The sequence below is a fragment of the Canis aureus genome, chromosome 1 (assembly GCF_053574225.1).
Source record: "Canis aureus isolate CA01 chromosome 1, VMU_Caureus_v.1.0, whole genome shotgun sequence".
NCBI classification, from domain to species: domain Eukaryota; kingdom Metazoa; phylum Chordata; class Mammalia; order Carnivora; family Canidae; genus Canis; species Canis aureus.
In genome coordinates, this window is record NC_135611.1 from 1,703,956 (window position 1) to 1,730,629 (window position 26,674).

General features: G+C 38.5%; 1 protein-coding gene across 8 annotated transcripts in view; it reads right to left on the bottom strand.

The window, feature by feature from the left end:
- The window catches only part of ATP9B (ATPase phospholipid transporting 9B), a 236,962-nt gene that overhangs the window by 193,617 nt on the left and 16,671 nt on the right, over positions 1–26,674 (bottom strand). For 7 of the 8 annotated variants that reach the window (XM_077873965.1, XM_077873876.1, XM_077874054.1 and 4 more), the window contains exons 2-4: positions 20,557–20,730; positions 5,772–5,922; positions 2,882–2,995 (exon numbers count right to left, since the gene is read on the bottom strand). In XM_077873965.1, coding sequence (XP_077730091.1) covers positions 2,882–2,995; positions 5,772–5,922; positions 20,557–20,730 — 439 coding nt within the window. The remainder of the gene's footprint in view (positions 1–2,881; positions 2,996–5,771; positions 5,923–20,556; positions 20,731–26,674) is intronic. The other variant, XM_077874142.1, reaches the window with a different exon arrangement.

Consider the following 26,674-nt stretch of genomic DNA (forward strand, 5'->3'; position numbering starts at 1 on the left):
CTCTCTGTGTCTCTCATGAATGAATAAATAAAATCTTAAAAAAAAAAAAAAGTGTATTTTAGAAGTAGATTTAGTTTAAAGGTTCTTCAACTTGCCCTAGATGAATAAAAAAGATCTTATGTATATAGTAGCTGAATCTTCGGTTTAAAAAAAAATTTTTTTAAAAAGTTATTTGAGGTGAGTTTGGATCAAAGAATCAATATACCTCAGCCTGCTTCTTGGATTGAAAGGGGATCCTAATGTACACATCAACTTTTTAAGATTTTTGCTAAATCAGAGGTTAAAATGTATATAAACAGTGCAAGCATAGATACTAACAAATGTTCATTACTGATTATCTGATGAAGGCATCGATTGTGGCTGCTGCCAAACCAAAGAACAACAGAACACTGTTGAATAGAGCAAACCAATTCTGAGACCTAATGGTGTGATATGAGAGCAGGGCACATGAGAACCTGCCCAGGCATGTCACAAGGCAACGTTAAGTTACTCAAGTGGGAAAAATGTGCTTTTCACTTTTCTTTGGAGCCCCTGACACACACTGCAGCAGAGTAACGGCATCCCTTCCGTGGATATTGAAACAGATGCTTACTGAGGCTCTTCTGTAAATATAATAGTTAATTCTCACACATCAATAAAAGACGGACAAAGTACTTCAAACACCTAAGACTGACAATCAAGTTAGAGGACGTAACCCTCTCATGCAAGCAGAGAAAGGAGAGGCTACAACGCATGCATGCTCTCACTCCAGCTCTGGCCAAACAGTCAATTCTGTGCACAGTTAAAATTAAATTCATCAGGAACTTATCTAAAACTAACATTTTCTTTGGTGAAAAGCTACTTAAATCACAGTTGATAAGAAAAGATGCAAAAACAAAACAGAAATGAATACACTTTACTTTAGATTTTAAGATGATCTTATGTTCTGAGACTATCAGTGCTGAAGTAAACGTCAACCCAAGACCAGAGTGACACTGAGGCAGTTCAGTGCAAGCATAAGAGCCAGGGGGAGAGAAAGGGGCCAGAAATAAACACACTGAAATCCTAAGTACAGCTGTGTTTTTAGGATGAGCAAGTATTTTCTCTGTTCTCTAAAATTACTGTGATGCTACAATGCCTTTATTGGAAAATGGGAAAAATAAGCAGTGGTTTGTTAATGAGACTTCCTGGGTGCACACAGCCTATGGAGCTTCTAGCTCATGAGCACGAGGAAGAGTGTACAACCAGACTTATCATTACAGCAAAGTCTATAACTGTGAAAAATGAGAAGAAACCGAAGTCTCCTTTCCTAGAAAAACAGACATATTCATTCAATGGAATCCTTCAGAGAAGTGAAAAGTATCATCCTGGTATGATGTGTCATCCTGGATCCAATTAATAAACCAATGTTAAGCCAAAAAGGCATGATGCAAAAGGACACAAAGTAAAACTATCTTTACATAAGTTATTTAAAGCATGGAAACACTGCTGCATATTTATTCTCAGAATACAAACATAAGTAGTAAAATTAAGAGAGATACAACAATTGAATCTCAAAGGCAGAAGAGAAGTTGCCTGCAGGGAAAGAAAGGTAGTAGGAAAAAAGAAGTCCCCTCTGTCCTCTCTCCATAGCCACCTGGCTTGAGCACCAACTATGAACACTGGGGTCTGGGCTTCGGTGTCCTTTGTGTGCTATGTGACATGTACACAGACCCACAGCTCCCTCACCTGCTCAGGAGGAAATGTGAGGACCCATGGGACTCCTTGCAATCACAGTCCCCATGTCCCTACGCCCCAGTGGCACCTGCACTGTGTACCCCGAGAGCTCAGGACAATCCCACCACTCTACCATCTGCATGTCATTCGAACACCACCCCTCAGAGGGGCCTTCCTTGACCACCCTATTTGAGTAACTCCAATGTCTCCCAACCTTGCTAATTTAATGAGCGGAAACATTGGTGGTCTGCTTTTGTTCTGCAAATGCAGTTACTTTCACTGCTCAGACCCTTGCTACATGGATGGGAGGAGAGGCTGGCTCAACCAACTCGGTCAGCATCATTTCTGTCCCCTCTGCTGGTCACCCCTGGTGCATCTGAGAAGACCGGCTCTGTGAGGCAGCAGAGCTGCACAACCAGAAGAGAGAAACTCAAGAGCACACTGCTCAGGTTTCCAGTTCTGAAGGGAGTGCTTAGGTGGGGAACGTGAGCACGGCACTGCTCTTTCACTATGTTTTCTTGGCTGGATTATGCTGGTAGTCTGCCCAAAAGGGAGCAAACAAAAGGAAGCAGTACATTTTTCTAAGTGACAGGAAGAAAGAAGGCACACATTTTGTCTGTATAAACTGAAAATTAATGAAAATTATCGGCAAACAGCATAAACCATCAAAGTAGTATTATGTTTGAAATGGAAATATTTGATGCTACGTATCATTTGCCTTTCAAAAAACTTTTATACACTGAGCTGTCAACCAGAAATTGTCTGGATTTCATTGAGATACTTCAGCCAAAAGGTAAGAACTGCCCATCTGTCAGGATGCCAAGAGGTCGCTGAGCAGACCACATCAGCATTCCTGACAGTGCCACAGGCACGGGGGGAACCAGGCTGAAGAGACAGAAATGGTATCATAGGACATGTACACAATGCCCCAGAAAAACCACCAACAAAGGCACCAGTGGCCTTTGTAGCCAAGACTTGCAGGCAGTGTGCTGCCCTGACACTCCTGCAGGGCTGCAAAGTATTTAAGTGACAGAGGTCTGTAAAAATTTTTAACCAAAGTTCAATAACACATAACAACATCATGTTTCTTAAAATCTCATCAGTTATCTTTCAAACATCCCCACTCTTAAAACTATATTCTAAATATTTAATAATTTATCTTAATTATAAAAATCTTTTCTTTTACCAGAGGCGCCCAGTAGGTGTAGAGATAGCCTATTTTCAATGCTGGTACAAACTGTGAGCAGGATACTACCAGAAAATAGAGATTCAGGAAAAACTTGAATTGTTCATATAAAACCTAAAAAGGAAAAGAAAAAATTAACACAATCTCTCCAAGGAAAACCTTTAATACTTCAATTAAATAATTAAATCAACATAATATCTAACTACATTTCCATCTAAAGGTGAGAATCTACCCTGAGTTACAGTAAATTTAGTAATTTTGACACTAGCTTTCCAATAACAAAATCACATATAAAGAAAGGTCAGGTTACCCCAAAATTATACTTAAATTGAAAAAAAGACAATTAGAACTTTCAACTACATTGAAACTATCCTCTAAAAGTTTTGATTTTCTGGGCAGCCCCGGTGGCGCAGCAGTTTAGTGCCGCCTGCAGCCTGGGGTGTGATCCTGGAGACCCGGGATCGAGTCCCACATCAGGCTCCCTGCATGGAGCCTGCTTCTCCCTCTACCTATGTCTCTGCCTCTCTCTGTGTCTCTCATGAATAAATAAAATATGTGAGGAAAAAAAAGTCATTATATGTATATGAAAGCAAATAAGATAACAAAACCTTCCCAATACTAGTAAGTCAATAAATATGTATTTATATACATACAACCGTGTATCTTGATAACTCAGAAAATCTTACAATGGAAAAGTCATGTTAACCTTATATTTTTGAAATGTAAAAAATAAAGTATGATAGGCATGTTTCTGAACACAAACATCTAGGTAGCTTTACAAAAATGAGTGAACAAGCAAAATGTACACAATATGACATCACAAAAACTGCCTTAATCTCCTCCATTTACTTCTCTCGAAGTATATGAAATGATGACATATAACAAGTACATGAATTGCTGACCAACTCAGGAAGACAGTGACCTATATACTCTTTATAGTCTCTTGGCAGTTGATCTGCAAGAAAATTTTCAAGTACAAAATAAGTATCATTCACTGATATTTTAGGAATGCAAATCCTGCAACTATGCTTGTTTTTTTTAATTCAAACAGAGTTATCTTTAAGGAAGAATAGCCAAGATCCAGTATATTAATAGACTTCTATGTCCATATTCTCAAATTATTAAATTTAAATTGAAAATCAAAATGGAAAAAAAAAATCAAAATGGAACAAAACCCATGTTTATAGATGAGAATAATTCAAATACCACAATAATTGCAATTAAACTTACAACCTTGCAACTTCCAAATCAGAATCTCCTTGGATGCCACTTTATATGCAACTTGGAAGGTATGGGAAATTTTAACTAGAACAGAGCAATGGGTTAAGTACCTATTGTTGACTTAGAGTCTGGAACCACAGTTTTTATATAATGAAGTTTTCTACATCATCATACAGTTGTCTGTGCAATTCAAAAATCAGCTACATTGATAACACATTTATATTCATAATCATATTCAATTGCTGTCTAAAAATGTTTTGAGTCATTTCATAAATTAATCTCAGCAGGAGAGAAAGCTCTTTTTCCTCAGTCATTTCTTTAAAATCTCAGTTAGCATAAATTATATCTATTAGCAATTCAAAAATTGCCATTTGTGCTAAAAATGGCATAGAATTCCTACTGTGCAATTACCAAATGTTTCTAAAATACTACGTTTTAGATGAAAAGCCTAATTTAAGAGACAATCTAAGAAAAAAAATTCACACGGTAATAGTTGTAAGCCACATCAACAGGTATTTTCAGGACACAGCCCATCCTGGCAGGCTACAAGAACTTGCTCTGGTCAGAGTGAGGCAGCTGTGTGTGCTTTTAGCCACCATAATCAATATGATATTGTCTACTGAATGACCTTTGTGACCTTTAGGAAAATGTACAATGCTTTACGGATCTGTGAGTACTTAAAATTTAAAGAAAACAGGAGCTTCATTCAATAAAGATGAGAATATTTATCTGTCTGAAAGACAGCTTACATTTTACTGTCCTGACAAGAGTAGTCTTTTAACGATGGAGTCAATTGTTTTGTGTGTCTTACTAAAGAGTAAATTAGATATCAAGCATTCGATGAATGGGGGAGGGTGGTGGAAGGCAATCAATGCCTGATATAAAATCAGCATGATTACTTAAATTAAAACGTGAACAGTAAAACTTATTTCATTCATATTACCAAAAGATTTTCTTGCAAAATAGCATTACGAGTAAATAACTAGGATGTGTCAAAATCTTTGATGCAGAAATAAAACCAGTTATCAGCTTCCTTTTGCCTTTAGAAATTGGTCTATAAAAGTAAGAAATGATGCACAAAAACCAAAAATTACTCAATTATTCTAAATATATGCAAACTCTGTTTTGTAACTTAAGCCAAGAATATCACTAGTAAGGAAATATTTAAATATTTAAACTTAGCATATACTTAAATATAACTAATGCTATAACAATATAACATGGCCTAGAATTTATAATATGAAGTAGAAAATATTATCTATAAATGCTTATAAATATTTTGTTACTGAGTCATGTTTGTATAAAAAAATTATTTTACTTTCATCATGAAGTTCCTTACAGGCTTTAAACTTAACATTCCATCCAACCAAAATTTATGACTTATTTTCTGATAATTTAACTTATTTCTACAATAATATAAACATGTCTGTCTAGGACTGATATCAAACTATAAATTTTCTTACACTGAACTCTATGATGTACCCATTAAAAGTGTGCATGAATGATTTAAGAACTATTTGAAACATTAATGGTTCAAAAGCAAAAGGACACTGATTTGGGTATGATACAATTAACAGGGAAAAATATTTAAAAAACAACAACAGTGAAAACAAAAGAAGCTAGTAACCCCTGATATGAAACCTATTCTTAGGAAATTTAATAATCTTACCCCAGGTATAAAGGTAAACACATTATATTTTTGGTTTTTTATAGAATTTCTGGGATGCTTTTCTTCACACTTTTCAGGATATCCAAGCCACACTGTGCGAGCTTTCAGTTCTCTCTTTCTTTGACAAATATTTACCAGCCAATCACAGCAACTGCATGAAATAAAAGATACATATTATACATGATTTTTTTTTAAGTTTTAAAATTAATTCTACATATTTAGAGCCAATACTAATTGCTCCTTTATTTACCAGACACTGATAGTATATCTAATGCTAACCTGTAGGACTTGTCTTAAAATAGGTTGTGCTGATCTAAATTTGACATAAAACACTAAAAGAGACTTGTATGAGTGCATAATGACCTCTAAAACCTCAGGGAAATGATCTCCCCTGTTTAGACCCTCTTACTAACAAAATAAAACTATTAACATTCTGAAGCAGTCAATGCTCTACTATGAGGAGAAAAGGATAACCATGTGGTTGGCAATTCTCAATATACCATTCAGAGATCCAATGATAAAGATTCTCAGACATCATCTCATCATTGTCTTTGAGGTAATCACTGTTTTCCTCTCTTAAAGATAATTTTAGTAACATTAATATAAAATTAAGAATTGTGGCTCAATTCAATATTTAGAAAGGATACTAATGTTTAATGGGTACTCTAACGCTAATAAAAGCTTAATTACATTTTCATGTAGTTATCTTCATCTATGCAATACATGTTTTAATTCTCAATCTATACTTGCTCTAAGAGTGTCAGGGTTCCACAAGCACAAATACTCCCACTTCCTGGATATCCAAACCATTATTTTTGAATAGAGAAAATAAACTTTTCTTAAAACACTGAAGAAAAATGATGAAAAGGTATCAAAATCATCTGAACTAAGCATAAAATAATCATGAATTTAAACTTGAGCATTAACAATTTGGTTTAACTCAAATTTCCAAACTGCAGAGGAAGACCTAGAATGCTTTATTATAAAGGAAGCTGTTAAACTGCGTCTTCTAGATGTAGGGCAGGCTAGAACAGCAGGCCAGCAGCAGAAGGCAGAAGCTCTGAACTTCACTCTGTGATAAGAGCAAGCTGAAAAGTTTACATGAAATCCTGCATGACAATGACAGTCTTAGAAGGTGTGATTATAAAATGAGGTTGACATATCAGGACTTGGATCTTAAAATTACTGTGGGTGCACTAGCCCTTTACTCCAATCACACTGACATCATTCTTCAGAAATTGCCTCACTTTATAGATCACCCACGGTGGCATCCTAGGCAAGGGAGTACAGATGTGTATATAAACTGAAATCTGTCTATTTCTGCTGAATGTAAAACCACATGAACACTACAGACAACAGCTAGAATAAAACCCTCAACATTAACACCACTGTGTGCTATACCTGAAACAAATAACCCATTAAGTTCCAAAGCCCTACACTCCATAAACTCTAAACTAAATACCAAGGGCTAAAAATACATATACTCAATAGTTTATTTTTTTCTCTACAGAACTGTAGAGGAAAAAACTCCAAGATTCCTAGACTTCCAAGATGCAACTAAATTATTTGCAACACTTTGCTACTAATAACTATCAACAAACAAAAGTGTTATTACTAATTATTTCCTTATGCAAACCCAGAAGCAAGTCATAAACCATAATCAAATCACACGCTGTCTCACAAAATTAAATGAATACAAGGCTTAAGGTTTTACAAGCCTGGAGCTCCACCAGAACTGCTACGGGATGATGTAGACAGAAAACAGGACCAGAAAGGAGAGATGAGTGACTTGAATGTCAAGAGTAGAGGACATAAACACCAAAAATTAAAAAAGAAAAAAAGTCTGTAACCCAAGAAGTATACATAAGCCCTACTGAGTTGCAGAGCTAAGCAGGAAAATAAAATTATGGGCAATTTTTGAATAAGATACACTGGTAAACACTGATACTGAGAGGGAGAACCTAGGAGAGGTCCTTGGGAAAAAAATAACCAGGAGCCGCAGCTAACTAACACTTCCATTCAGGCAGAACATTTTCTAAACAAGTGATCACTCAGGGGACACTGCCCATTTATAGATAAGCCTCCTGACACTGTCAGGTCAAAGTGACACTAAACCCAATTGACACAAAGTATATTGTTTATTAAAACATCATAGGATTAGTTTTTCACAAATGCCTCTATAATCAAAGTAATACTCTAATATTAGAGTATCTTTATATACCAAGATCCTGTCTCCTAAAGCTTTAACTAGTCATAATTATGTAATAGCTACCAAAATTTAGAGAGCCTTCTTCCAAAAACAACCAAATCTAGATACTTATGATATCTGACAGGTACCCATGGTTACCAAGAGCAGCACAGACTACCATCATCTTAAAAGATTAGCATCTCCCCATGTTTCTGCACTGCAAATGTGCTGCAGATTCCCTGAAAATGTGGAGACCATTAAGGACAGGAATAATCCCAGAATATGACATCCACCTCAACCCACCCATCCACCCCACAGTTCCTATGAAAATATCCTCAGTGGCTCCACTTCCTAAGGATAAAGTGGCTTTTGGTAAGAAGTGAAATGTACATCTCTTGAGAAAGATACCACCATTCAGAGAACTAGCATGTCGACATGCATCACAATAACTCACAGGAAGGACAATCAAAGTTTTGGAGGACATGGAGTTTCAATGTGTCAGAGCTGGACTTTTTACCAAATAATAAAGATGAGAAAGCAGTTCCTAAGCTATGAAGAAATAAAAGCCTACTCAGTTGCTGAAATTAAGAATAATTTTAAAATAAGCCTCACTAGTCATGGAGTCTACAAATAGAAATATACTGAAATATTTACAACTCAATATTAGTTGCAACCTACCCGAAATATTTACAACTCATTATTATTTACTACCTACCTTTATTACAATATTCACCAACATTTCCTCCTGTAATTAAACCAAGTAATCTTACGTATCTTCTACTTGTCAATCCAAAATCTAGTATTAGTGACACTGAATTTTATAATGCCTAACATTTAGGGAATAAAAAACAAGCAAATACTCAAAAATGAAAATTTATAAGAAATTAAGAAAATATAACCAATCTAAGTTGCAAGATGTACAATTTCATTGTGTAAGGTGCAGTTTTTAATTTAAGCAATAATCTTTCAGTAAGGCAAATATCATTGAACAAGAAGAACATGACAATATCTTGGATCATTTCTCATTCCCCATGGCAAAAAAAGACACACATTAGGCCGTACAGACTGATTAGAATCTGCCAATATGGTTGTAAGCTTTTTCTACATTATCACCATTTATCGAGATAGACTTTATATATCTATTATACTTGATTGTTTTGTGTTTTTGCTAACATCTCCATTTGCAAATATATTCTTAACACTTTCCTTTAAATAAAAAGTAATATATTACAAATAAAATCCAAAATTTGGCTATGTTCCATTTGGTAAAAACAAAGTCCTGTAAAAGACCAAAAATAATTAACTCAATGGGGGTGCCTGGCTAGCTCAGTTGGAAGAGTGTGTGACTCTGATCTCGGGGTTGTGACTTCAAGCCCCAGGTTGGGTGTAGACATTACTTAAATATCTAAAACTTAAAAAAATTAATTCAACAATGTATTCAAAACTATGAGGAGACTCGTAACATTAAAAGTCCATAATTCTTGGCAACTATTTGGGAGCAGAGATAAGTACCACTTCTGTAACACACGAGGTCCTTTCAGAGTCCACACCATTAACAAGAAACTGTCCATGTCATCACAGTCTGTGCCTGTCAGTACCCACTCTCCCTTGCTCCACACCCTCAGCAATCGCTGACAGCTCCTCTATTACTCGGTGAGTCTCCATGCACACAAGATACTCCTCAATTCCAATGAGATCCTTGTGTCAGGTTCCCCTTAGGATGCAGAGACCAGGCCGTTATCCACTTGAAGACACCACCAGGACTGGTCTAATTTGGAGCACACCTCTTCACCCTAGCAGTTTTCCCAGTTCACAGAGCAAAGAGTAACGGCTTTAGTTTGTCAAATCAGACCTTGGTTCAATTTCTGGCTTGTCGCTAAACCAATTTAAGAGGGACTCTCCTAGTTCTTGGCTGGAAGTAGTGGAGAATGAATGTCCAGCTCCTGAAGAAGGTGCATACCATGGAGAAAGAGCACCCCAGTACCAATCGTGCTCCTCTGTGCACTGGGCACCAACAGGGAACACACCTGTGAATTGCACACCACAGCCATGAATTGGAACAGTGGCTCCACCCAGAATCCTCTGCTTCAGCTCTCTCCTCAGTTCACAACCCTGGCCACCCCCCCACCCCAGATCCCCCAGCCACACTTCCACTGCCAAGTCTGTGAGACTTCAGGCGCTCTCACTGATAGACAGTCATAACATTATGCTGGAGTCAATACAAATGCATGACTATTGATTTTCCTTTGTTGGTTATTGATCTACCAAAGCATGACCAATTTTCCCATGTTTTCAGTCCTCATCTGAATCCCAGTCACCTTCTCACTCAAATAACCCCATGTTCCCAATTAAGGATAAGAAAAGTTATCTTCTCCACCACCACTTCACTCTTCCACCCCTACCCTTCCCTCTGCCTAAAAGGATGGATAAAAGTTTTCCTTCTCAAAGTCATCTTTCTCCCCAAGCTGCCCCTTTCCTTTATTTTTCAAAACCTAGGCCACATGTCCCCTCACATTTTCAGAAACATCACCCTTCCACGTGGCTCCCATTATCACAACAATGACAGGACTCTAAAACTTACATCTCCAAATCCTGCTTCTGAACCTGACAGAACTGTTTATATTACGCAACCCAAGTTGGATTTTAATTAAGAAAATTATCAACAGTTTTAGATGAGCAATCTATAACAACAAACAAACCCCACAGCTCACATCATACTTAATGGTGAAATACTAAAAGCTTTCTCCCTAACACCGAGAACAAGAAGCAAGAAGGTATACTCGCCACTGCTATTCGACATAATGTGTTCCAGACAGACCCATAAGGCAAAAAATGAAAATAAAAGGCATATAGGTTGTAAAAGGAAGAAATAAAACTGTCCCTGTTTGCAGATGACATGACTCTCCATGTAGAAAATTACATGGAATCTACAAGAGCACTCTTAGCATTACAGTAAGTTTAGCAAGGTTGTAGGATAAAAGACAAACATACAAAATCCAACTCTAGTTCTATACACTAGCAATGAAGAAAATGTGGAAACCAAAATTTAAAATGCCAGTTACAAACAAGAAAAAAAGAAAGGAAATACTTAGGAATAAATCTAACATGTACAAGACCTGTGTGCTGAAAACTACAAAATACTGATGAAAAAGATCAAAGTTCTAAATAAACAGAGAGATGTAAATTGTGATCTAGAAGATTCAACACAGTAAACATGTCAATTCCCTCAAGTTAATACACAGGTTAAACATAAGTCCTATCAAAATCTCTGAAAGGATTTTACAGATTGGCCTAGATTATTCTAAAATATCTATGGAAAGGCCATGTAACTGGAATAGCTATGAGAATCTTGAAAAAAAGAATAAAAGGAATCAACCTACACCATTTTAAGACTTAGATAAAGGAACAGTTCTCCAAACTGGGTAGCACCAACAGGGCAGACAAAAAGACAATAAAGATAACATAACAGAGTAGATAGCCCCCACTCACGTACAGCCAACTGATCAGTGACACAGGTACAAAAGCAATTCAGCAAAAAAAGGATGGTCTTTTCAACAAATGGTGTGTAGCATTTGGATATATATAGGCAAAATATAAATCTCAACTGAAACTTCCCACCTTGGACAAAAATCACTCAAAAAGGATCTAAATGTAAAACTATAAAACTTATAGAGGAAAATCTTTGAGATACAGGACTGAGATACAGTGAAAAGTTCTCCGACGTGACACCAAAAATGCAATGCTCAATGGCAAAAACAGAGACCAACAAACAACTGGACTTCATCAAAATTAAAGTCTTTGGGTCTGTGGAAAAATTCTTTCAGGGGATGAAAAAACAAGCTACAGAATGGAAGAAAATATTTACAAACTACCTACCTAACAGAAGACTCACAGATATAATATATAAAGAACTCTTAAAACTCACAAGAAAAAAAAACAAAAAAACAAAAAAACCAAAAAGACAATGAACAGACCTAAAGAAACACTTACTGTAGAAGACATGCCAATGACAGGAGAGTCAGCCTCACTAGTCCTTTAGAAAATGGAAATAAACTGAGGCCACAATGAGCCATCACTACACACATATTCTAACAGCTAAGATAAAAAAACAGTGACAACAAAGGTTGACAAGGAGATACTGAATCTCTCCTATACTGCTGGTTGAAATGTGAAATTGTACAGCCACTCTGGGAAACAGTTCAGTACTTCAACAAAACTAAACATATACTTACTATGTAACCCAGCAACTGCCTCTTACACATTTATCCCAAAGAAATGAAAACTTATGTCCACACACAAAAAACCCATACATGATAGTTCAGAGCAGCTTTTTTCAAACATCCAAAACTTGAAACAATCTAAATGTCATGCAATAGGTTAATGGTTAAATAAACATTCATCCATGTTTGGATGGATGCCAGTCAGCAATAAAAAGGAACAAACTACTGATACACACAACTATTTGGGTAGATCTCAAGGGCACTGTGTTGGCTAAAATAGGCCAATCTCCAAAAATCGGTAATTGAGTGTTTTACTTGACATTCTCAAAATTAAAATTAGAGAAATAGAAAACGTAATTAGTAGTTGCCAGAGCCCAGGGCCTGGTGCAGGAGAGAGAAAATGACTACAGAAGCCAGGAGACATGTGCAGTGATGGGACAGTTCTAGTTCTACATCTTTACTGCTGTAGGGGTTACACAAACCTACACATGTAGTAAAATGCAGTGAACTATAGCCAGTTTATATGAGTGTCAACTTCCTGGTTTGACACTATACCATAGTTATTTAAGATACAACCACTGGGGGGGTACTAGGTGAAGGGGTAAGTAGGACCCCTCTATGATAACTCTGCAATTTCCTTTGAAACTATAGTTATTTCAAAAGAAAAGGGTTTTTTTGTTTGTTTGTTTGTTTTAAGATTTTAATTATTTGTTTGAGAGAGGGAGAAAGAGAAGACAAGTAGAGGGGAGGGGCAGAGGGAGAAGCAGACTCCCTGCTGAGCAGGGAGCCTGAAATGGGGTGGAGGGGACACCACCTGATCCCAGGACCCCAAGACCATGACCTGAGCTGAAGGCAGATAGATGCTTAATCCACTGAGCCACCAGGCACCTCAGAAAAGCTGTTTTTCTTTTTTTAATACAACAAAGTAAAAGAATGAAAATTATATACTATGCAAACAGTAATCAAAGAAAGCTGGTATCAAGAAAGAGAGGGAGAGACAGAGACAAATCAAGAAACAGTCTTAATAATAGAGAAAACACTGATGGTCACCAGGGGAGGTGGATAGGGGGATAGGTGAAACACATCAAGGGAATGAACGAGGATGATCACAGGGCCACCATATTTCTTATAATTATTTTTAATATCATTTAGTCACATAATTTATAGTAGCATGGGTTTATAAAAGATGTTTAAGACTGGTTGGTAACTTAGCCTTGTCTTAGATTTTTTTTGAAAATGGAGAAAGAAGGGAGTTACGAGTCAGAGAATATTTCAGGCTGACGTGTTGAATATAAATTCTACAAACAGCAAATAGGAATGTAACTTATTTAAGCCTATTGGTTCACATTTTTAAAAGCACCCTCATTTCTTTAAGGTGAAGTACTATTAATGTTTCTGAAAGTCTACTTTTTTTTTTTTTTAAGATTTTATTTACTTATTCATTAGAGACACACAGAGAGGGAGAGGCAGAGACACAGGCAGAGGGAAAAGCAGGCTCCATGCGGGGAGCCGGATGCGGGACTCGATTCCAGGTCTCCAGGATCAGGCCCTGGGCTGAAGGCGGCGCCGAACGGCTGAGCCACTGGGGCTGCCCTGTGATTTTTTTTTTTTTTTAATTAGCAATGCATAACATTTATTTCCTTGACATTTGTCTTCCAAAGAGTTCACAGTGTTTCAGTGTCAGTTGAAACAGGGGAAGAATATCAGGGAAGAATCCTTCACATAATAATAGGACCATTGGTAATAATGTCTCTCAGTTCTTTCCAAATCCATAAAGATGCATTTCCTGATGAGTGACTGAGCTCGGGTTCCAAGTCCCTGCTCCGCTGTGTCGGGTATACTTGGACACAAGCTCGCGCCTGTAAATAAACCCTCGTGTGTTTGCATCGGTGTTGGCTTCTCGGTGGTTTCTCGGATTCGTAATCTTGGGCACAACAGTCTCGGGGTCCAAGTCCCTGCTCCGCTGTGTGCAGAACTGATAAATCACTATATTATATACCTGAAGCTAATATAACACCATATGTTAACTAACTGGAATGAAAATAAAAAAATAAAAATAAAGAAAGTCGGTATCACTTCATTGAAGTTAGACACTATGAGCCTGCATAGAAGAAATATTACCAGAGAAAAAGATCAGTCCAAGAATAAGTTAGTACCCCTACACTTGCATCACCTAGTAACATACTCTAAAATACATAAAGCAAAACTGACAAATTAAAAGCAGTAGAGGGGATCCCTGGGTGGCTCAGCGGTTTAGCACCTGCCTTCGGCCCAGGGTGTGATCCTGGAGTCCCGGGATCGAGTCCCACGTCGGGCTCCCTGCATGGAGCCTGCTCCTCCCTCTGCCTGTGTCTATGCTTCTCTCTACATATATCTCCCATGAATAAATAAATAAAATCTTTAAAAAAATAAAAAATAAAAAAAAATAAAAGCAGTAGACACATCTTCAATGATATTGAGAAACTCACATAAGTTTCTCTAACTGATAAGCAAACTTTGACTACGAATACAGAAAATTCAAACAAGACTATTAACAAATATAACTCACTAACATACAGAGCAACACAGTCAACAAAAAAGTACAAATTAGGGACACCTGGATGGCTCAGTGGTTGAGCATCTGCCTTCAGCTCAGGATGTGATCTCAGGTCCTGGGATCAAGTCCTGCATCGGGCTTCCTGCAGGGAGCCTGCTTCTCCCTCTGCCTGTGTCTCTGCCTCTCTCTGTGTCTCTCAATAATAAATAAATAAAATCTTTAGGAAAAAAAAAGTACAAATTATTTTCAAATACACAAAGAAAATTGACTAACACTGCCCATATATAATGAATCATAAAGCAAGTCTCAACACATTACAAAGACTGAAAGAAAAAACTAGTAAGTATGTTCTCAGGCCAGAATGGAATTAAGATGACAGTCAATCATGTGGTTCGTGGATGGCTCAGTCAGTGAAGCGTCTGCCTGCAGCTCAGGTCATGATCCCAGGGTTCTAGGACTGAGCCCAGCCCAGCATCTCCCTGCTCAGTGGGGAGCCTACCTCTCCCCTCTGCCCCTGCCCCTCCTCCACTGCTCATGCTCTCTCTCTTGCTCTCTCTCTCTCTCTTCAATAACAAAATCTTTTTTTTTCTTTAAAGGTAAGTCAATTACAGAGAGATAATTAGGAAAATTCCCAACTGTTTGGAAATTAAGCAGCATGGTTCTAAACTGAACATCAACTAAAGCAGAAATGACAACGTAAATCAGAACATATTTTGAATGAACTAAATGATAATGAAAATACTGAATGTCAAAACTTACATGCATCTATTTTCTTAAAAGAAAAAGGTACAAAGCTGGTAATCTGAGAATTCATCTTAGGAAGAAGCACAAGAAGAACGGCAAGTAAAGAGGAAAAAAAAAAAAAAAAAAAAAAAAAAACGGCAAGTTAAAGCATGAGAGAAAATAAAAGGAAGACCAGACATCAGTAACACCAAGAAGCAGATACCCTAAGGACTCAGGTGTCACTCATACAGTGTCCCACAGAGAATGTTTAACCCTAACTTAACCATGAGGAGACCTCAGACAAACCAAAATTTGAAATGTTCCATAAAATACCTATTGTATAGTCCTCAAAAACGTCAGTGGAATGCAAGATAAAGAAATGGCAAGTGGGGTTCCACATTAACAGAGCCAGCACAGGCAGGCCACCCACCACCACGCCAATGTGGGCAGGATCAGGGCAGAGACAGAGTAGGATGCTGACTTAAAGGAGAAGTAAAGTACCCTGTCAGAGTGAAATTTCCTGACCATGGCAACTGCCTGCTAGTCATGTAAGAAAATACCATATTCCAGGGCACCTGGGTGGCTCAGTGGTCGAGCATCTGCCTTTAGCTTAGGGCATGATCCTGGGGTCCTGGGATCGAGTCCCCCATCAGGCTCCCCGCAGAGAGCCTGCTTCTCCCTCTGCCTGTGTCTCTGCCTCTGTGTATCTCTCACAATAAAATCTTAAAAAAAAAAAAAAAAAAAGAACCATCTTCCTAAGAAATAGGCCCCAAAGAACTAAGGTTAAAGAGGAATGAACCTTGCTGTTCAACATAGTACTGGAAGTCCTAGACTCAGCAATCAGACAACAAAAAGACATTAAAGGCATTCAAATTGGCAAAGAAGTCAAACTCTCCCTCTTCGCCGATGACAGGATACTCTACATAGAAAACCCAAAAGTCTCCACCCCAAGATTGCTAGAACTCATACAGCAATTCGGTAGCGTGGCAGGATACAAAATCAATGCCCAGAAGTCAGTGGCATCTCTATACACTAACAATGAGGCTGAAGAAAGAGAAATTAAGGAGTCAATCCCATTTACAATTGCACCCAAAAGCATAAGATACCTAGGAATAAACCTAACCAAAGATGTAAAGGATCTATACCCTCAAAACTATAGAACACTTCTGAAAGAAATTGAGGAAGACACAAAGAGATGGAAAAATATTCCATGCTCATGGATTGGCAGAATTAATATTGTGAAAATGTCAATGTTACCCAGGGCAATATACACGTTTAATGCAATCCCTATCAAAATACCATGGACTTTCTTCAGAGAGTTAGAACAAATTATTTTAAGATTTGTGTGGAATCAGAAAAGACCCCGAATAGCCAGGGGAATTTTAAAAAAGAAAACCATATCTGGGGGCATCACAATGCCAGATTTCAGGTTGTACTACAAAGCTGTGGTCATCAAGACAGTGTGGTACTGGCACAAAAACAGACACATAGATCAGTGGAACAGAATAGAGAATCCAGAAGTGGACCCTGAACTTTATGGGAAACTAATATTCGATAAAGGAGGAAAGACTATCCATTGGAAGAAAGACAGTCTCTTCAATAAATGGTGCTGGGAAAATTGGACATCCACATGCAGAAGAATGAAACTAGACCACTCTCTTTCACCATACACAAAGATAAACTCAAAATGGATGAAAGATCTAAATGTGAGACAAGATTCCATCAAAATCCTAGAGAAGAACACAGGCAACACCCTTTTTGAACTCGGCCATAGTAACTTCTTGCAAGATACATCCACGAAGGCAAAAGAAACAAAAGCAAAAATGAACTATTGGGACTTCATCAAGATAAGAAGCTTTTGCACAGCAAAGGATACAGTCAACAAAACTCAAAGACAACCTACAGGATGGGAGAAGATATTTGCAAATGACATATCAGATAAAGGGCTAGTTTCCAAGATCTATAAAGAACTTCTTAAACTCAACACCAAAGAAACAAACAATCCAATCATGAAATGGGCAAAAGACATGAACAGAAATCTCACAGAGGAAGACATAGACATGGCCAACATGCACATGAGAAAATGCTCTGCATCACTTGCCATCAGGGAAATACAAATCAAAACCACAATGAGATCCCACCTCACACCAGTGAGAATGGGGAAAATTAACAAGACAGGAAACAACAAATGTTGGAGAGGATGCGGAGAAAAGGGAACCCTCATACACTGTTGGTGGGAATGTGAACTGGTGCAGCCACTCTGGAAAACTGTGTGGAGGTTCCTCAAACAGTTAAAAATAGACCTGCCCTACGACCCAGCAATTGCACTGTTGGGGATTTACCCCAAAGATACAAATGCAATGAAACGCCGGGACACCTGCACCCCAATGTTTATAGCAGCAATGGCCACGATAGCCAAGCTGTGGAAGGAGCCTCGGTGTCCAACGAAAGATGAGTGGATAAAGAAGATGTGGTTTATGTATACAATGGAATATTACTCAGCTATTAGAAATGACAAATACCCACCATTTGCTTCAACGTGGATGGAACTGAAGGGTATTATGCTGAGTGAAGTAAGCCAGTCGGAGAAGGACAAACATTATATGTTCTCATTCATTTGGGGAATATAAATAATAGTGAAAGGGAATATAAGGGAAGGGGGAAGAAATGTGTGGGAAATATCAGAAAGGGAGACAGAACGTAAAGACTGCTAACTCTGGGAAACGAACTAGGGGTGTTGGAGGGGGAGGAGGGCGGGGGGTGGGAGTGAATGGGTGACGGGCACTGGGGGTCATTCTGTATGTTAGTAAATTGAACACCAATAAAAAATAAATTAAAAAAAAAAAAAAAAAGAGGAATGAACTTGTCAACAACCCTGTCTGAAAGGACTCTGAAAATAACAGTGAGATATAAAGAGAATGGCAAATAAATGTAGCAGAAGGTTAAATAAACATTAGTGGTCTTAGGCAAAGGGCACAGAGGAATTCTTGCAACTCTTCTGTAAGTTTGGATTTATTTCATAATAAAAGTGGATTTATTTCAAGGTAAAAGTTTAAAATTTCAAAAGCAAAGACAACACTAGAAGATTGGCTCTTTGAAAAGAACCGATAACCTCCTATCAAGATTAATAGGAAAAAGGGAGAGACAAACTAACAATATCAGAAACAAAAAAATGTGACATCCCTCCAGAGCTTCATACATTTTACATTACAAAAATTTGTATTTAAAAATAGATAAATCCCTTGAAAAGCACAAAGCATCACAACTAACACACAAAAAAACAAAATGTGCATAGCCCTGCAACCTGTAAAGAAATTTACTCTAAAATGAGTAAGTACCCACAAAGAATACTCCACGAATATTGGCTACTTAACCTAGAAAATGTTTTTGAAAAAACCAGACCACTCATTAAAAATTAGTAACAAGTCAGCAACTTCTAAAACCTTGTTTAGCCACGAAATTCCTTCTTCACATAAAAAGCTTCCAATATACAAGAAAGATAAAAACAGACACCACCTGGAAGTTGAGAGGGGGTGATAAGACTATACACCCTGCTCAAGCTCACTTCCTGATTCTGCATGGCCAATCTCTTTGAGGGATTCCTCAGTCTCTGGGAGTCCAGACCCAACTGTTTATTTTATTTTATTTTTTTTAAAGATTTTATTTATTCATAGAGGCACAGAGAGAGGCAGAGACACAGGTAGAGGGAGAAGCACGCTCCATACAGGAAGCCTGATGTGGGACTCAATCCCAGGTCTCTAGGATCACACCCCAGGGCTGCAGGCGGCGCTAAACCGCTGCGCCACTGAGGCTGCCTCAGACCCAACTGTTTAAAGACCATTACATGAGCTAAACCAGAAATCCAATCAGTTGTCAACTTCTTTTTGAAAACTTCTAAAGGGATAACGATGATAAATAAAATATCTTTCTACAATTATTAAATTCCTTTTATGGGCAAAAGGATATAAGTTCATGATTGTAAGAAAGGCACTGATCACAAATCTTGAACAGCAGAAAGACTATAAAAGCTCTGATTCAGGGGCACCTGGGTGGCTCAGTAGGTAAAGCACCTGCCTTTGGCTCAGGTCATGATCCTGGATCCTGGGATGGAGCCTCGCATCAGGCTCCCTGCTCAGCCAGGAGTCTGCTTCTCCCTCTCCCTCTGTCCCTCCTCCCTGCTTCTGTCCTCTCTCAGTCTCTGTCGCTCAAATAAATAAACAAACAAACAAATAAATAAAATCTTTTTAAGAAAAAAATCTGTAATTTATTCAACATACCCACTCAATTTATGGTGGCATCGGTTAGCTGAAATCTTACGGGGGCCCATCCCCAGGGTTGCCGAAGTGTCCTAGACAGAGTGTGGTTCTTACATACCAGACTCTATAAAGTCGAGAGTGAGCAGATGTGATAGTTTATCTCAACCACCAGTGAACTTGTTTAAAATATGAGTTCTTTTTTTTTTCCTAAAGATTTTATTTTTTTATTCATGAGAGACACAGAAAGAAAAAGAGAGAGAGAGAGAGAAAGAGAGAGGCACAGACACAGAGGAAGAAAGCAGGCTCCACGCAGCGAGCCTGACATGGGACTGGATCCCAGGCCTCCAGGATCACACCCTAGGCCAAAGGTGGTGCTAAACTGCTGAGCCACCCGGGCTGCCCTAAAATATGAACAGTTCTTATCTTTGTTTCTTTCTGGTTAAATTAACTGAAGACTCTTCTTCCAAGTGAAAGCATTCAAGTCGAACAATACACAAAGTTACGGTATTATTAAACTGCATTTTACAGGCATATCTGCGTTTTTGGATGAGAGTATGACTACAGATGGAAGAGAAGGGAGCACTGTTTACAAGTGCCAACACGGTGACCAGAATCCATTCTACCATGCAATCACTAATCTTCTCCATTTTCTAAGTATTAAAATGTCTCATTAAAAAAGTGAACCTGGCTTTCCATCCCTTTCAGATTAGCACTGTTTGGTTTTGTTTAACACTATTCAGGATGTCATTTCATTTAGAGTCTTCTTTAGTTCGATATAAAAATATGTTAGAAGTTGAGCTTATCAATACCTTAACTGTGTAACGTCAGAGCATAGGAGATTAAGCAGCAAGAGATAACAAACCTGGTACAGAGGAACTTCCATCCTCCACAGACAAACCACTCTAGTCCTCTTTTTCTCTGTGTGACCCTAGCTCGTGGTAACGTGTGGTAATCGCTTTCATCATTCTCGAAGCCTTCTTCAGACATCATTAGTGGCATTTCATCCAAATGGGCAGACTCATCTTCCAGTTGGTACCTGGTCAGAGGTAAGAACAGAGTACTGAGGCAGGCCAAGCAGTCTTCTGTCACAAGTAAGGGTATTATTTAAGACAAGAGCTGGTCCAATTCTGCTAGTCATACTTTTCTTTTTTCTTCAAACTAAGCTGTCTATAGAGAAGGCAAACCATTGTAAATAAGGGATGCTACTTTGCTTTACAAGAAATTTATTTAGCCAAGACAGGCAGGAAAGGAACTGGCTGCCCAAGGAAGCAGACTTGACTATGTGGGGAGCCCTCCACACAGCCACGGTCAGCTCAGTACCACCCATCCATGGTGCAGCAATATTAAAAAAAAAAAAAAATCATCTGAAATATTAGCAAAAAAATGTGTATTTCCAGCTCATATCTAAATACTCTGTTACAGACTGATGTGATGTAAAATTTGCCCCACTTTACATTCATCAAAGTCGTGAAAATGACTTTTGAACTACATAGGTGTCTTATGTTATAAGGTGGGAACATGATATGTTGTCAGATTTGATACATGCAGCAAGGATGCTATGTCCCCCTTACACTTACTCTGTCTCTGTTATTCCTTTTTTTAAAACTTTATATTCAATGAAATAATGTCCTCCACAACCAGCATCTCGTTTAGAGTTCACTGATCCCCTTCGGATTCCAAAAACAGGGAGCCTACTATCAAGTGTCCATTTTATCTTTCCTAAATTGTGGACATATTTATCTTTTAAAAATAATAGCTTACCTTGAGAACCAAAAATTCATCAGAAAATATAATGGAAAGTCCACAAATACTATCTTATTTAATTTTACATCAAGCCTCCATGGTAGGTATTACCCTCAATTGTAAAAATAAGAGAGCAAACCTCTGTGTCCCTGAAAGATAGCAGTCACTGGAATTGAAATTTCTCCTCATACCCTCTGAAGTCCACAGACTTTAGAGAAGACAAATAAAACCAACCAAGCCCACAACTACAGCATAAATGAGTGCCAGACAATACTACAATCTACTGAAAGATAAAAGCAAACCTGAAACAGGATAAGGTCAAAGAAGATCACAAAATGCACATCGTAGTAATCAAACTACTCAAAGCAAAGATGAAAGAAAAACTCTTGGAAGCAGCCAGAGAAAAACATCTCATTAGAAGCACATCAATTCAAACGCCCATGGATGTCTCCCAGAGAGAGATGGAGGACAGAGGATAGGAACCCCATGTCTAAGTGCTGAAAGAGAAAAAGGCTCAACCCCGAATTCTATATCCAGCAAAAAGATCCTTCAGGAATAAAGGCAAAACAAAAACATTCTCAGATAAAGGCTAAAACCTGGAGGATTTGTCACCATCAGACCTACTACTACAAAAGAACATTAAAGATGTTCTGCTGTTGATACTAGCAGAAAACTTGGAATTTGGGAAATGAAGAGTAACACAAAATTGTTTAAAACGTGTACGACTATTGAAAGTGAAAGCTGTAACATGGTCTGGTGAAGTTTTCAGTACAAAGAGACATGAACAGATATGGCAGCCATATTGTAAGAAGTGGGCAGTTCCACAGTTTACATTAAGTGTAAAATATTAACAGGGAAAAATTAGCTGTGTATACTGCAATCTTCAGAGTGGAGCTTCTCAACAGTAGTACCATTCATTTTGGGTCACAGAATTCTCTTTTGATGGAGCTGTCCTGTGCACTGAGGAATGTTCAACAGCATCCCAGACCGTTACACATTTGAGGTCAGTAGCAGCATCCCTCAATTTTGACAATAAAAATGTGTCCAGATGTTGGCAAGTATTGGCTGGAGGACAAAAATCACTGTCTACAAAAATAATAATAATATAAATACCTGAAGTATAATGGCATATGGTGTTAAAAGATTAGAAGTAAAAAGATGGAAAAAGATACAACACAAACACTCTTTCAAAGGAAGAAAAGTAGCTATTATGATATGAAACAAAGAAGACATTGAAAAATTTTAAATGGAAGAACTGCCCAAGATAAAGGACATTATATGATAAAAGATCAAATCACACATAAGTTCTAGCAATCGTAAATTGCATAGGTGCAGACACCTATCACTAGTTTCAAAATACACGAAGTACAAAGTACAAAATATGTAAGTAAAAGGAGAAAGAAGCAAATCCACAACACTGCCTGAAGACTTGGTAAGTCTTCTGTCAGTAACTAACAGAATAAACAATATCAGAAAGGACATAAAGAAGTGAGCAACGCTGTCAACCAATGTACCCTGGCTGGCATTTACAGAGCACTCTACCCTGCACAGAACAGAACTTGATGTTCTCTCAAGTGCTCAATGAATACTCATCCCCACGGACCACATCCTGGGCCATAACACAAACTAAAAGATTCAATAGAACTGAAATCAGACAAAGTATGTTCTCTCACCATTAAAGAATTTCTTTTAAAAATCAGTAACAGAAAGATATCTGGAAAATCCACTACCACCTGGTGGGGAGAGGGCACAAAACCAGTTTGGGAACAGAACAGCATGATGCTAGAGAACCATCCACAGAGTCCTCACAACTGCAAATGGAAACTTATAAACTGTAAAAGTTCTAGAGATCACCACCTTAACCTAGAACTCACCACAGGACAACCTGACGTCTGCCTGCTGGTGTGATACACAATAAGAGGCAGAGCCAGCATTCTTGCTAACACATTTATATATTTACTGTATTTACTCAATCTCCAGAGTAGTAGTAGTTCTCAAAGTACATTCCCCAGACCATCAGCATCACCTGAGAATGGGTTAGAAATAGAAATTCTTGGACACACCCCAAAAAACGAAACTTCTGGAAGTAGTCACCAGTTGGGTGTCAGGAGCCCTCACACTCTGCTATTTACAGATTTTTTTCAGATTTTATTTATTTGAGAGAGAAAGTGAGCATGAGCAGGGAGGAGGAACAGAGAGAGAAGCAGACTCCCTGCTGAGCAGGGAGCCCCGATATGGGACTCCATTCCAGGATCCTGGGATCATGACCTGAGTCGAAGGCAGACACTTGACTCAGCCACCGGGGGTCCGCACTCTGCTATTTGAGAAGCACTGCTCTGGGGCTAATTTTTACAAGACAGTAAGTGCAGGAAATAAAGAGCACTACCCAAGTCCAGGACGATCTAATCCAGACATGGGACACAGTTCAAACCACCAATCTGGACTCGAAAAATGCCACATCATTGGGAGAAAGAAAATCACTGCAAAGATTTCTACAAATTTAAAGAAATTAAAAAGATAAAACCAAATGAAATAGTGGAACCTTGATTAGAACTCTGAATGAAAAAAAAAAGGCTATAAAAGACATTTTTTTAAATGTTCTAGAAGGTCAGAGTGGTGATGGCTGTACAACTCTGAGGGTATACCAAATGCCACTGAATTGTGCACTTTAAGCTGGGGTGAATAGATACGTTGTGTATTTCACAATTTGGGAAAAAAATACAAAAGAAGACAAGTGAATAGAGCTATAGATGCCATATGAGGTATTACCGTTAATTCTCTTGGCTGGGACAACAAGCAATGTGCCTTAAGAATCATGCTTCCCGTGGGGAAACCCTTACCAAAGGTCCCACCTGAAAAGCACTGAAGATCTGGTAAGCACAGAGACAAGGGCAATAAGGCACAAGGTTACCAGCTGCTGAATATATGTAAATTACAAGAACATTCTTTTGATGTTTCTGTACGTTTGAAATACCTCATAATAGCAAGTGAGGGAAACGTATCCAAGCAGAAAAAAATTTAAGACCCAAAGTGATGTCCTCTGTTGTTTCTTGAATCCACGTTTCTTTTTTCCTGCCAAGACCTGTTGTCATCTGGACACTGTCATCTGTACCTGTACTCATCATTATGATCTTCCTTCTCTAGATGGCTTGTGACTGGCCAACATTTTGAAAATGAAGGCCTGAAGAGTATGACAATGGTGAGTGCTACCCCAGATAATCAGGAATATCCAACAACAGAATTATTTCCATTCCACTCTAAACGTTATTGAACTATATCTTCTGTGGTACACAGCAAGTGCTAAATGTATATAAAAATATATACAATATACAGTATGTAACAGGCTTTCTATTTTTTAGTAGTCCTTTGGGGAAACTGCAGATGTGGGTGTTCACACACCTGCATGTGTGAGGGCATATGCATGTGCAGGCAGGCAGTGATGGTGCCAGGCAGTACGTTGCCTACTAGGAGTCTGTGAAAAGGTCGAAGGCAAGATTCAAGAAACCTTTACCTTCTTGAACCAGGAGCCTAGGTGTCAAAAATCCACACACAAGTGTAATTCAATGATGGGAAAAATTTCCTTGAACAACAAAGCCAAGGCTGACTTGCTACCTAAGCTTCTTTTAACATCTTTTTAACATGTGGTAACTTAAAAATAATCCAGCAAGTGGATGACTAAATTACAGGTTACTGAATTATCCCCTACTGTTGGATTGAGAGGACGACCTTTATAACGTCCCACTAAATAATGTTTCAGTGGAAATATCTGTACACAGAACTTTCTCCATATTTTTACATGAATTCTTTCAAAGATTCTCAGTGCTGTAATTGTTCTATAAAGTCATAAGCTCTAAAACACTTGAAATAGTGCTAACTGCAAATGTAAACTCCCACCACTATGAGTGCTATGAATAACACCCAGCAGTTTTACCCTACCCTCATCAGATGGGAGCTGAACACATGCAACCCTTCACTTAAGTAAGGGGAGCAGAGTGGCATCTTACCGTCACTGGCACTGATTCACACGGGGTCTTACGCTACTGCTTACAAACTATGGCTGAAGCTGCTCCCCATGCTAGAGAGAAAGTTCAGTTTAGCTGGGCATACTTGGGGCATGTGCCCTGTGGCAGCCCTGGAACTAGTACCCTCTTCCAGGCTCACACTCAGCAGCCTCCTTACAGGTAAGATTTCACTGGCCAGGAACTCAAGGTGCCTCTTCAGCAAACGTCACCAGGACTATGACTGCTTTCGTTAGTGATGTGCTCACAAAAAAAGATAGGTTCCCAGTGTCCGTTCTAATGTATTTTTGCCCATAAACCCTGTTATTTTCAGTGAGTATTTCTACCACATACAAGGTTTTGCAGGGATGTATATACCACATAACAACAGAAAATGGTGCTATCTTTATACAAGAGAGTCCATCTCTTCCACATTGATTTGTAATACGAGCAAACAGGACTGTAAGCTACAACCACATGGAAGCGGACTCTCTGCCAGGGCCTACAGAAGTAGAAGCAGCATGTTGATAACCTGATTTCAGCCCTGTGAGACCATACAGTTCTGAACTACAGAACTGGAAAATAATAAATTTCTTTTAAGCCATACATTTATGATGATTTTACAACACCAACAGGACATTAATACAATTGCATAGCAACTAATGACATGATTTTGTTTTTTTTGTATTATGAGTCAATTCGACAACCCTGCTTCATGCTACCAGGTCTCATCTTTCCTCCCTTACGTGAGACAGCTCTCAGCTAAGACTGAATGCTAAGTAAGAAGACACTGGTGCTCTACTCACAGAGCACATAACTGTGCTCACAGCCACACTGGGGCTCTCCCAGGCACTCCAGCGCTTCAGCGCAGTGACAGGCACTGAGAGAAACTGACACTCAGCACATGACAAATACGGGACTACTTGCCCTTACACCGTAGAGAATCAGCCTAAGTAGATGGAAGTGGATCCTCAGCAACCACTAACCACCAAAACAATTCTCCTCCTCCTAAGATAATTCAATAGATAAAACAAAAACCATAAGATCTCTGTAAAGACCAAGGAAGACCACCTCTCAAAATCATTACATGAACAAAGGCTCTGCAAGCCATCTGGCTGAGTTGGGTACCTACACTCAGTCCACTAGATGCTGAGCACCAACACCTGCCTGCACTGAAAACATGACGGTCAGCAACAGATGCAGTCTTTAACTTACGGGGCTTGGACTCATTCATCAGGA